Source organism: Trichomonas vaginalis, chromosome VI (genome assembly GCF_026262505.1).
Source record: "Trichomonas vaginalis G3 chromosome VI, whole genome shotgun sequence".
Lineage (NCBI taxonomy): Eukaryota > Parabasalia > Trichomonadida > Trichomonadidae > Trichomonas > Trichomonas vaginalis.
Window position 1 is genome coordinate 9,938,142 of NC_067208.1, and position 13,580 is coordinate 9,951,721.

General features: G+C 30.0%; 4 protein-coding genes across 4 annotated transcripts, besides 2 other annotated features; 1 reads left to right on the forward strand and 3 right to left on the reverse strand.

The window, feature by feature from the left end:
• Positions 1-1,348: 1,348 nt before the first annotated feature.
• Positions 1,349-1,442: a mobile genetic element.
• A 31-nt stretch (positions 1,443-1,473) lies between these two features.
• On the reverse strand, positions 1,474-4,113 carry TVAGG3_0837400 (S-layer homology domain-containing protein; the record flags this gene model as incomplete). The annotated part of the gene is made up of 1 exon (XM_001310702.2): positions 1,474-4,113. One exon carries the CDS (start codon positions 4,111-4,113, stop codon positions 1,474-1,476), a length of 2,640 nt encoding a protein of 879 aa, XP_001310703.2.
• Positions 4,114-6,853: 2,740 nt separating this feature from the next.
• TVAGG3_0837410 (uncharacterized protein) lies at positions 6,854-8,194 on the reverse strand (the record flags this gene model as incomplete). Its single annotated transcript, XM_001310703.1, has 1 exon — positions 6,854-8,194. The coding sequence occupies one exon, from the start codon at positions 8,192-8,194 to the stop codon at positions 6,854-6,856; it is 1,341 nt and encodes a 446-aa protein (XP_001310704.1).
• A 461-nt stretch (positions 8,195-8,655) lies between these two features.
• Positions 8,656-9,557: a mobile genetic element.
• Positions 9,558-9,940: 383 nt separating this feature from the next.
• On the reverse strand, positions 9,941-10,888 carry TVAGG3_0837430 (hem-degrading protein family; the record flags this gene model as incomplete). The annotated part of the gene is made up of 1 exon (XM_001310704.2): positions 10,004-10,450. The coding sequence occupies one exon, from the start codon at positions 10,448-10,450 to the stop codon at positions 10,004-10,006; it is 447 nt and encodes a 148-aa protein (XP_001310705.1).
• A 211-nt stretch (positions 10,889-11,099) lies between these two features.
• On the forward strand, positions 11,100-13,226 carry TVAGG3_0837440 (GTPase protein; the record flags this gene model as incomplete). Its single annotated transcript, XM_001310705.1, has 1 exon — positions 11,263-11,856. One exon carries the CDS (start codon positions 11,263-11,265, stop codon positions 11,854-11,856), a length of 594 nt encoding a protein of 197 aa, XP_001310706.1.
• Positions 13,227-13,580: the final 354 nt, after the last annotated feature.

Here is a 13,580-nt window from a genome sequence, read left to right on the forward strand (position 1 = left end):
ATACACACTTGGTTTTACGTATAAAAGCTAAGTGTCGAACTTAATCAACTTTACTTACTTAGCAAATGAATATTTTTGTGGTTGCGAGTTCTGAATGCTGAAATTTTAGATTTCTCTATAAATGATATCATTGCACTTACAATGTTGTTCCAGCCTATCGCATAAATCATAGAAAATCCAAAAAAAAAAAAATAATATAAAGAAAATTCATGTCATGAAGTTCAAAAAATACCGTGTAACATTAAAATTTGTTATGCATAATACATTTTAGCTATTATTGATTTTTTTTAATTTTCGAGAAATTGAATGGTGAGTCCGATAGAGAAATTTTTAAAAATTCTAGTGCCTCATAGAAGTAATTTCCCTCGTCTCCCATACTTCCAAATATATGCATATGACATAAACTTTTATGCATTACACAAGTGGCCAATAATATCTATAGAGTAAAAAATTAGAAATTTAATTTTTTTTATATGATAGTTATATTTCAGATTTGCGAGCGTAACTTTTTTCTCCATGGCATACTTGTTTTAAGAGCAAATGATCAAAATCGTCCTTCAATTATTGAAGGAGCTGATATCTTTTGAAAATTGAATTGAAAGGGTATTCAATTTTCAAATTTCCTCTCAATTTTGGAAACATATCAACTCTATGAATTAACAATTATGTGCCTTCACAGTTTATCAGTCATATAAGGTGCTTATAAAGAAAAAAGTTACGCTCGCAAAATATGTTTTTATATAGATTTCACATAAAATAATTATGTAATTTCTAAAAAGAATATTTTTGTTCTTGAATATTAAAGTGTATTGTAGTTTAAAAAGTTTTAAATATGTTGCTAAAATTTCAGGTTTATAGCTCATGTCTAGCATGACTTCTTCGTATGCGCAAAAAATCTGACACGTAAGGGTATCCTTAAAGTTGAATTTTAGGATCACCATAAATAATTAAAAAGTGACATTTTTAAGTTTGATCAATAGTTTTAAAATCTAGAATTTGTCATATCAAATTTACGACCATTATCCAACAATAGATGAGGAAGTATACAAATATTTCTCTGGATACAGAATTAAAACTTTTGAGAACGTAACTTGGTTACAAATTTATCACCATGATATATTTCGATCAAAAAATGATTTGTTTAATGATTCAGAAGCCATTTTTGTTCAAACTAGACATAAATATAGTTTATTAAATCTTATTAATGAAGATTTTATGATCAATGGAGTTTATGGATTCCTACTTGAATATCCACAAATTTCATCATATATACGATTCAATCAAACAAAGAATCCTAACGATGATTGGACAGGAAACGTATATAAATTTATTTCGGGGACCAAATATTCATTTTGACAGAAATTTGAATGAAATTTAGAGGTTTTTCTTCAAATTTGAATGATGCTTGTCAGAAAAGTGTCAAAATGTGTGCAAATGTGTGCATTTTATCCATCTCATAAAAATATATGTTATTTAAGGATTCTGCTCTTCAAATTCATCAGAAAATGGATCATTGTCATGAGTTATTTCTGTTGAATTAAATAACGGATTATCATGTGTTGCAACTTCGTCTGGGTTAACTGATGCTGTTGTTGTGCTACTAATGATTTGTGTCTCTTTTTCTTGGAAGTCTTGATCACTTGCAGATTCATTATTTTGATTACCCTTTCCTCTGATGAGCAAAAGGACTGCAATAATAACCAAAACAATGAAAACAATGACAACAATTGCGATACCAGCATAAAGTCCTGCAAATTTTGCTCTTGTCTTCTTTGAGTTTGATGAATTAGAATTATCAGAGGTTGAATTGCCTCCTGATGGATCTGTGCTATCGCCGCCATTATTGTCAGCCTTCTTCGAGACAGTGAATGCTATTGAAACTATTGCAGATTTTTCATTGTCTTTATCACGGCAATGAAGATGAAGAGTATGATCACCTAACTCAATATCATATGGAAGAGTAATTGACTCTGCAAATGACATTTCAGTTGAATCAGATAATAACGTTAATAGAAGCTGGTCGGATCTTTGATCAATCTTATAGAAGATACGGATTTCGTCATCCATATCAGAATCAAATACCTTTCCTTTAACGTTCAATTTGTCTCCTGGTTTAATGACATCATTTTCAATCTGGAATGAACGAATTCGTGGTGGATTATGGATTTCAAATTCCATACTTTGGAGATTAGTTCTCTGTCCATTAGAATCTTCCGCCAAAACACTGAATTGATATTTTCCGTACTTATAATTATATGTAATAGTAACAAATGTCGTAAATGCCTGAGGATCACTTTCAACAGTAATCTTCGTGGTTTCATTTAATTGTTCCTGGTCAATAAAGTACAATAATGTTACATCTGTATGAGAGTTCAAAGAACCTACAACAATGATTTTATCTCCATCTTTATAAACCTTCTTCTCTGGTTTACTTAACTTCATTGATGGTTTATATGTTACCTGGAGGGTTGCACCATATTGTGGAGATGAAACAACAAGATTATTCCTGTATTCAACATCTTTGCTAGATGAAATCCAGAATTTAATATTCTTTGAACCAATAGTTTCATTTGATTCAATATGAATTCCACTTTTGGCGATTTGGTTAAGAGTTCCATTGGATATGAAACTTGTGAAAGGTTTCTCAACTTTTCTATTGTCAATTTGCATGAATCCGTAAAGAACTTTGCCTTTGTCAACATCATCATATAAAATCTCAACGCTGATATCTTCTGATTGGAGACCAAACTTTGGATTGAATTCAACTTTATTTATTTTTGGTCTATTCTGAACCATGAAAACATAGAATGGTCCAGGTGTCTTATATCCAAAGTTATCAACAGCATATGGAATAATATAATGCTCGTCAGTTATATCAGCATCTTCTGGGATTCTAAATGAAATCTTGCCACTTGCCTTTCCATTCTTGAGAGTGATTTTCTGAGATGAGTGCACACGTGAAAATGAATTATAGTATACATCAATGCTGACTTCTTGATCATCTGAAACTTTGTATGCAAAATCAATTGTTGAATTTGGCAAGAAGTATTCCTCGTTTGTCAAGTATGTAACTTCAAATGTTGGATAAACCGTAATATATAATGGAATTGGATATTCCTTTGAAACTACATTCTTATCTTTATTATTTTTATTATATGAACTTGATGCCCAGACATAAAGAGTAACATCTTCTGGAAGATAATTTAACATACTGAAATATTGATCACTTCCTCCATCTGATGTCTTATAATTATTACTTAAAATAAATGTGTCACCATCATTATTAATGCGGCCATAAATGATTATTGGTTTACCTTCATCAGGATCATTAACATGAGCATATCCGAAGAAATATCCATCTTCTGGAATAACTGTATTGTAATTGGTTACAGATGTTATTGTAGGTTTGTTCCTAATTTGAATGAAGATATCAACACCTTCTTCTGATTCATAATTATTTTTGTCTATTGCTCTAGCGACAAGATTATAACTTCCATATTTCATTGTTTGCGGAAGTTCCCAAATAGTATTTGCTATTGTGCCAGATTCAAATGGACCAATTCTTCCAACACTTGTTGCACCATCCCAAAATTCAATATATGCAAGCAAATCGCATTTAAGTGTTCCAGAAAATTTTATCCTTTCTTCACTTGAATAAACCGTTTCACTGAGCTCATATAGAGTAAGTGTTGGAGAGAAAGTAATTGTGAGTGGAATTGATTTAACAGGTGAATCAGAATTTTTATACTTTTCTTCTCTTAAAATATTCCTGCTTGTTACGTAAAACTGGAACGATTTAAGGGCAGGTTTAAGATCAAATGGAATAAATGTTATTTGATAAGATGTTTGATCATTTCCGTTTGATTTGGCTCCACTCCACATTGTATATGTTTTTTCATCAACAACATAGTAGAACATTAAATATTTTCCTTTATCAACATCAGAGTAGTCTATTGTAACCGTTGCAAGTTCATTCAGTAAATAAACATTCTTATCAAATTTAACAGATTTGATCTTTGGCTGATTAACAATTTGTATGTATTTGTAATCAAAAACAGAACTTCCATGTTCATCCATGATCTCAACCATCAATACATGATAATTTGCATACATAGTGGAAAAGTTCACCCTATAATTGATCATTAGATTTTCAAATGAAGAATCGATTTTCTTATTATAGCTTTCATATGTCTTGGATGCAAGATAAACACCATCCAATGTTACAGTAATATTACCTTTGGTTTCATCTGTAACGGAATATGTTAATGGAATTATATCATGATGTCCGAAAATTTCTTCAAATGGGAAGTTAATATCTACTATTGGTTTTGTAATATAAATATCTTCATCTCTAACTTCTGATTTCGAATTTTTCTCTGGAGGATCATGGTAATCTTCAATATTTTGAACCCATGCATAAAATACTATATGTTCCTGGATAATCATATGTAAATTCTTTGTTAATAGTTCCTGAATGCTCATAAGAAATTGTTTCCTGATGAAGGATACCATATTTGCTAAGATCCATAAGATATATACTTCCTTTAAGATCAGCTGTAACATTAAATTGGATTTTAACTGGTTCTCCTGGTGAATAAATGTATCCATCAGGGAAATTGATAGTAAAATCAGGATCATTTGCCCAAAATAGATATAAAGTCACTGTTTCGGAATTCATGTTTCTATCTACTGTATCTTCAGGTTTAGAAGTATTAGAATCAGAAGCCCAGAATGTAATTGATCGATTTCCAGAACCTTGTGCAACAAGATTAGCCAATTCGAATGAAAACTCTTGTGAATTGCCATTGGAAGTAATATTTCCAATTGGAATTGGTGATTGATCTGCAATCCGTTGCATTATATAAATAACTTTGTCTTTATCATAATCTGTTACCCATCCGGTTATGCTTACAGGTTCGTCATTATCAATTTTCGTCCTATTTAATTTCAAATCTTTTAGAATTGGTCTGCTCTTATAAGTAAATGTGCAATTCTTCATCCATACTGGTGTTGCCTCAAATCCAAATTCATCAATTGGATAATAGTCTATTTTGTGTTCAGTTCTTGAAAGATCATTTGGAAGTAGGCATGATGTATTAATTCTGTCGATGGTTAGCCCATTTTCCACGATTGTTGCATTATAAGGAATCTGTTTTACAAGTTTTCCATCTAAATAAACAACAACTTTTCCATTTGTTTCATCACGAATTTCCATATCAAGTGGATATGAGTCATTAACTCCAAAACTACTCTTTGGACAAACAGAAACAATTTGAGGCGATTTAGAAATACTTATTGGTATTACTGCCTTTTCGGACTCTCCATTATGTTTGTCGCGTACAATATCATTATCATCTTCAACCCAAATGATAAGACTTAAATTAGATGCAGTTTTCCTCACAGTATAATCAAATTTGAAACGTTTTTTACCGCCATCAGATTGAGTGTTTCCATATGGCTTTAGATTGCGTTCAATGTCATTTTCACCTTCCTTAACTCTAAAAACGATTGTTTTACCAACATCATAGTCTGTGAAGAATCCTTCCATGGTAATTTTTCTTGATTCTGGCGAATCGGCTCTAATAAGTGTTGATGACAATTTTATTTCATTAATAATTGGTTTGTTTCTTATTTGGAATGTGGTATTCCTAATATCTGATTTTAGACCAAAATGATCAACAACATAAACTGATAGCGTATACTCACCGTTATTGGTTAAGAATGTGCACCATACGGGGAAATGTAGCTTAACATTATATGTTATATTTCCAGAACCTTCAGAAATTCTATATGTCTTTGATAAGCCTGTGTAATTAATATCTTCACGATCATTAATTAAATATTTTATATCCCCGTTATCATCATCAAGAATTGTTAAATTAAAATCTAGTGTTTCGTTATTTCCATAGCTCTCACCATCTTGTGGATAATAAACAATAATTTTTGGACGATCTGTGCTCGTTATATCCATTGAGAATTTATTGAATATTGAAAGATTCAAAACTTCTAAATTCTCTGGAATTGATTTTTCACTTGTCAAATAAAAAGTTATTGTTCCATTGCTTGTACCTGGATATTCAAATTCAATCTCCTTATATTGTGTACCATTTCCCAATGATTGAATTGTTTTAACCTTTTTTGATTGCTTGTTGTAATTATAAAACAGTATCAGTTCTTTTGTTGAATCGTTGTCTTCAAAATTCAATTTCAGAGTAACTGGTTTTCTTGGACTGGAGACTTTTGGCATCTCAATCAAATTTATTTTTGGCCTGCTCAATATTGAGAATGAAGATTTGAATGAATTTGATTTGATACCATGACTATCAAATACATAAATTTCATATGGATAAGGATTTTCTCTGTAAGATAAATCCTTTAATGAATATCTAATTGTTGTGTTTTGTCCTGATAAACTAGCTTGATATTTAGTGTTTAAGACTTCTTTGTTATCGATTTTTAATGAAATATTTCCTTGATTTTCATCTGAAATTTCAACATTAAACACCAAATAATCAGAGCTTGTGAATTCGTCTCTTTTGCTCAAAGGATATACCTTTATTTTTGGTTTTGCCGAAATAGTTATTTGAATATTATCAGTGAAAAGTAACACTCCATCTACGTAGGCATTAAAGATGCAGTTGTATTTATTTTCAGGAAGATCTGGTATATCCACCTTAAAATCACAATTTTGTTCAACACCGTTTGGATGAATTTCAGATGAATTAAATGTCTTATCGAGTATTTTGAGACTAAATTTAATTGTCTGTTGAACATCAGTTTCACTAAATTTAACTCAAAATATTGCTGATTCCTTTGGTGATAATACATTATTATCAAATCCATACTGAAGAATTTACGTGGCAAAATCCATCGTGAAGTTAATATCAATTGAATCGGATGGTAGACCCATTGAATTTATTGCACGTAATCTCAAACAGTATTTTCCAGATCTCAAATCCTTTAATTCATATTTGAATGCATCTGTGACAGTTTTGGATGTTTTATTGCTGGTTTGATATTCAGTTAATGTTTGTTTCCGCAAAATATTATATTGGTCATATAATTCGGCTGAAATATTAATTCCTATTGATGATGTCGCCGTAAATTTTGCATTAATTACATCTGATTGATTCAAAAATGTTTTTTCAAAAGCGGGCATTGTGACAGTTAATGTTGGTTTAGTAGATCGTGTAACAGTGATGATTATTTCATTAGATTTTGCTTTCGTTTGATCGTCTTGGAAATATAACTTATATTTGGTTTCACCCTCATTATTACTTTGTGCTATATCTATTCCATAATGATCCATTGTAACTTTGGCTTGAAAACGTGCTTGTTTAACTACTGAATTTGTTGATAAATCAGTACAAACAATTTGATAATATTTATCAACAGTAAGGAGCCTCATCCAAGGATGAAGTCTTGCTGTTTTTCCAAGCTCAACAGGGACACGGAATTCTTCTGCAATCATGTCAAGTGGATTTTCCATTACAAAATACATATGAACTCCATAAACAACGGTCTGATTTGGTCCAATCGTCTGCTCATTCCATGAGTATGATGTAACTAGATCATCTGATCCTTGGGGCTTTTTTGATTCTGGTATTGTTCCCTTTGGAAAATTCAAGAACCATTTATTTGATTTGTTACTAATTTCGCTGTATCTTCCATACCAAAAATTATCTGGTTTCTTGAAATCGACATCAATAAATGGATAATGATCAATAACAAGTCTTTGCCATGATGGTTCTACAGATGAAGTAACTGCATAAGCAAAGTATCCTTGAGCATCACCATTTCTGGTTTTTGACCATTGAGGTTCTATTGTATTTTCCTCACCTTTGTCTGATTTAAAAGCAATGTCTGTGTATGTTCCTAACTTGAATTTAACTGCTTTATTATTTGTATTTGTAATTATAAATTTAATATTTGCATCATTCGGGGTTATTTCTTTGGATTTGACATCAAGAATGAGTCCACCATATGGTCCAGGACTTAATGTCTTTGGTTCGAACTCCTCTCCATCTACAATTAATTTAGTGGAAGTGCCTTGATCAAAAAATGAGAAATCAATTAATTTGTCTTGATACTTATAGATAACATCAAAATGGTTTGGTTTAGTGCCGTACTTAGGATTTGGCATACCAACTGTTATTTCTGATCTAACAGCCCTAAATAATAAGCACGCGAACATTATTACCCAATAATATTTATGATTTTAGATTTGAGAGCTTCATTGAAAATAATTCAATTCATATTTTTTATGATTTTATAAAGTTTAATAATTTAAATAAATATCATAAGAAGATAAATATTTTTATGATTTGCAAGATAAATTTTGAATGAGATTTTTTTGTCATTGACCTTTCAACTCAGAAAATATAACCTTGACAGAATTTCAAAAAAATGAAAATCATTTACTAATTGTTATTATTAAAATATTAGATAAAAATTCGAATTCCTTAATACATTCAAATAGGGAGAAATTGACTAAATTACTCTCAAAAATTTATATATTTCAATTCATTAAAATCATTAATTATTTTTTATGAAACGCCTTATTTAGTTCTTTGTTATCATGATCCATTTATTAAATTAATTTTATTTTATTAGATTTTTCCTCTCAATTTTTATCTTCTATTACACCAGATTATCGGCAAACCCAAATTTTAGCTAAAAGTGACAGGAAAAAAAACGTTTAGTATTAAAAAAAAAGACCGATGAGAGCTTCGTTCGAAATATAGAGGGAACTGAGAATGCGCAACCATTCTCAGGGAATATTGGATGCTATTCCCGTTCCCTCTGTATGGAAAATTGAGGTTTTCAAAGGGAGTTAAAATAATATCAAATTTATACTAATTTACTTCAAAATACAAAAGTATTTGACAGCTAAAATTAGTTACTTTAGCAAGCCTATCAATACCCTTTTACGATTATTGCTACTTTTTCGAAATAAAAGTAAAAACAAATTTATACTAATTTACTTCAAAATACAAAAGTATTTGACAGCTAAAATTAGTTACTTTAGCAAGCCTATCAATACCCTTTTACGATTATTGCTACTTTTTCGAAATAAAAGTAAAAACAAATTTATACTAATTTACTTCAAAATACAAAAGTATTTGACAGCTAAAATTAGTTACTTTAGCAAGCCTATCAATACCCTTTTACGATTATTGCTACTTTTTCGAAATAAAATAAATTTATTATCAAAAACCTTTTTTTTCTTAGTAAAAATAAACGAAATTTTTTACCTTATGAACTTTTGATGGAAATATGCAAATTTAAAATAATAAAGAAAGCCGCGAGCGAAGCGATCGGCTTAGTTCGAAGATTTTGATTCAAATCTTTGCTGATCTGTAATTCGCGGAAGCCGCGAGCGAATCGAGCGGCTTAGGTCTAAGATTTTGATTCAAATCTTTGCTTATATTCCTTAAATTCTTTATGAAACTCGCAACAGTTCCATAAAAAATTTTAAATTCTAAACTGTCGAAATTACCGATCGGTAATCACACCCTTCACGGGTGTGTCACTTTTAGCTAAAATTACCCCTACTCCCAGATTATCATTTATATTCATATTATCTAATGCATTTACCTTTAAATAATCAATATTAATAATCAGGTTTATGATTCTGGAAAATGAATTCCAAATTCTAAGTTGTTTTCATTAAATGATTAGATCAACAATGAAATTGAAATACATTTGTTTCTCTGTTGCATTGATTTATTCATGTATATGCTTAGAAATCATTAATTACAAAAAAATTCTGTCGATCAATCGATTCACTTGCTTGATTTTCATATGATGGATTTATCTCAACAAAATATAGAATTTTTTGAACTCATAACTAACTACTCTTATTGATAATTTTAAATATTTGAAACATATCATTAATAGGCTCTTATTTATAAAAAAAAACGCCACATATTTTGTGTACTGAGACTCTATTTAAAGAATAAAATTCAATTATAAAAAAAAATATCAAAATTATGAAGATAATTCATTCAGATTTATTCGAATTCTGATCAATAACTGCAATAAGTCCTGCTTTTGCAACATCAGAATCAAGAGAGAGATGAGCACCTCCAACTCCGATTCCTCCAATAACTTCATCCTTATATATTATGGGAATACCGCCAGGAAGTACTAAAATATTAGGATCAAGATCTTTCAGTTCTTGTGGAATTGTTCCTTGTTTAATTCCATTAAAAATTTCTTCCGTAGTTCTTTTCTGCGAACAAGCTGTATACGCTTTTTTAAAACTAGCGTTTACAGTGTGAACCCCAGCTTGATGATGCCTAGCAACGCATAAAATTTGACAAGATCTATCAACAATGGTAATACAAACCTTATAACCCTTTAAATTAGCATATTCCATTGCAGCTGATCCTATCTTTTGCGCGGCTTGAAATGTCAATATGTTGCTACTTTCAAAATCATTTTGCATTCTTCAAAAATAACTTTAAAAAGTTAGATAAATGATTAAAATATTTTCTCCATAAAAAATAAATACTTTTTATTGATATATTTATTGCTCAAACTCAAATAAATTTTTCATGATTAAAAGAATAAGTTCAAGAAGTAACATTTCAAATAACACTGATGTAAGTTATTGAAAATTCAACGAAAAAAGTTCAGTTACAAAAAAATTGAAGCAATTTCAAATAAATATGCTTAAAAATAAAGAGTAAGATTACATTATCTAAAACACTTCAATAAGTCGAGTAATGGACCCAATTTTCATTCGATTTAACGTTTTATCTCCAATTAGTCAATCTTTTTCTTGTTTGGTTGTGATTGACTATATTCGTTCTATGACGTATTCATTTAAACGTCATTATTTCAATTTGAGTCATTGACTGTTAAGCCTTGGAGTGATATAGAAATGATTTGGAAAACTCGAAGATTATGAACGATCAACAATTTTATATTGGAAATTTTTTTAAATAATTGCAATAAAAATAAAATTTACTACCAATCATTTGTTGATTGAAAATGCCAAGAATCTTCACAAAAGTATTATTTATCGTTTTATCAATTTAAAATAATTATTCTTAATATAAGTAAATGATGTTCAATGAAAAAATTAAACCCGTAATAAAATGGCCATTATTGTATTCAAATATTGTGAAAATCAATGAGTGATAACAAATTTTGAAAGTGAAAATCAATCAGTGAAAATAATAAACCAAAAACCATGTCCTATTTATGATTTTCTTATCCGATTATCTAAAATCAATGTAAAAAACTGTCATTTTAATGACCATCGAAAATGACGATTCTGCACTAAGCTGTAAAATTGTCATAATTGGAAACTCAGGTGTAGGTGAAACAAGTTTATCCAGCCGATGGATCAAAGGCGAGTATAATGAAGTTATTGAATCAACAATTGGCGCAAACCACATGTCTAAGCGTATATCTACTGATGGGCAGGACTTAAATATACTTATATGGGATACTGCTGGCCAAGAAAGATTTAAATCTCTGGCTCCTATGTATACTCGGAGTTCATCTGCAGTTGTGCTTGTAGTTTCAACGACAGACATGGATTCTTTCTTTGCTATTGACTACTGGATGGATGTAATTTCAGAATCAAATTCTGTAGTTCCTCCATTTATTTTGGCAGTAAATAAAAATGATCTTAATCCTCCAAGTTCTGAGATGGAAGATTATATAGAATCCATGAAAAGCAGATTTGAAAGCATATTTTTCGTTTCTGCTGCCTCTGGAGAAGAAGTTGATAATTTATTCGTCAGTACTGCAAAATCTGCCTATAATTTTATTGTACAACATGCGAAAATACGTATTCCAACTAATATTGCGGCTTCAAACAAAACAAAGTCATGCTGCTGACATTGATTTTTTATTTTTATTGACTTTTTTTATGTTATTAAATATTATATTCGTGTTTGATTATTTTTACGTTCTTTTTCATAACAAGGTTATCGGATTGAATTATTCTCAATTCATAAAAGTATTCAAATTTGAATATGACAGTTCCTTTTATTGCAAAATTATCAAAAATTGATAACCTGTGCAATTCATCAACAATACTATTCAAGTGTACAAACATCCAGCTCATTATCAAAACAATTGCTAAACTTTGCATATTATTTCCGATATTTTATTTCGGCATCAAGTACTTTGGAGAAGGTAATCTGAAGCTTCATCGAGAAGAAATTGCATTCTGCGCGAGTGTTGTTGCATATATCACTTTTGAATTTGCATTTGAAAATTTCCTTCCAATACAAGAACTGACCAGCCATGAAACACTATCATCAAGATTATACCAGCTTCCATTAAGCTTTTGGTTCATTTGTCAATGCGCATATCTCGCTAAAATTGCCAAAACATTAAAATTAATCGGAATTTCACTTAACAAAGGAGCTACATTTGCGATACAATTTCTTAAATATTCCTTTATTACCTTTATATTCGTTCAAATTGTTGTTCTATACGTTCCTATTAAAACAGATTCTAAATTTTTCAAGATTTTCTATCAGACAAACTTCCGATGGGATAGTGTAGTGTTCTACTTTCTTCATGCAATTATTCTTCTCACTTTGAACATATTTTTTGTATTTTCAGATAAAATGATGGTACTTTTCCATGATGCAAGGCGCTATCAATTAAATGCCACTATATTTGCATATGGAGCCAGTTTATTATTTGATATGATCGCATTTACTTTTGGACACACAAAATATTTTGCATTTAAACTTTCATACACAAAAAGAAACTCGTATTTATGGCTTGATATCATCCTTAAAATACTCTACTATGATGTACCCCCTGTTACCATGTTCCTCCTAATGCTGACGATTAATGAACCAAATACTGAACAAGAAAGTGAAAAGCAAGAAAGTGTTCTTCACGATCAGCTTGACATGGAAAAATTATGATATATTATTGATATTTATTGCTATTTTTTTTAATCAAAAATTTAATTGTTTTTTAATTCCTAATAAAAATATTGTTTGTGTTAACACATTCCAAACTCTTTCTATCTAATTCAATTTCATCTTCTTTTTAGGTCATAAGTAATAAAATCGCAGTGAATTTGAATTATTTGAAAGAATTTAAGTAAGATGTAAATTTGTGACACATAATTCTTTCATATGAAGGGGTGTTTTCCTGCCAAAACCCTTCCCTGCGTCGGTATCAGCAACAATTTTAGATTTGTCCCTCATCTATCTCACTGCGACTCAACATCTAGAATTGTGTGTCCAATATATTAAAAACTACAAAATATGATTGATTTGATGCTGATTAATCATCAGCAATTTTTTATAAAATATATTTGAATCGTTTTACGAATAGTATGTAATCAATACTCGAATTAACGAGGAAAACAAGTGAATGATGTTTATGTTATCGAAGATGCAATGATTTTATCATATGATGCATTCGATTGAGCCTCTAACTATTTTCCTTGTCAGGAAGATTTCAGAGGTAATTCGACTCAAAAATTTTACGGTTTTTGAGTTTTAAGACCTAAAATTATGAAAAATAGAATTATCATATAGTATAATGCTTATATAACCCATGTTCATTTTCGTAATTTTAGGTCATCTGAC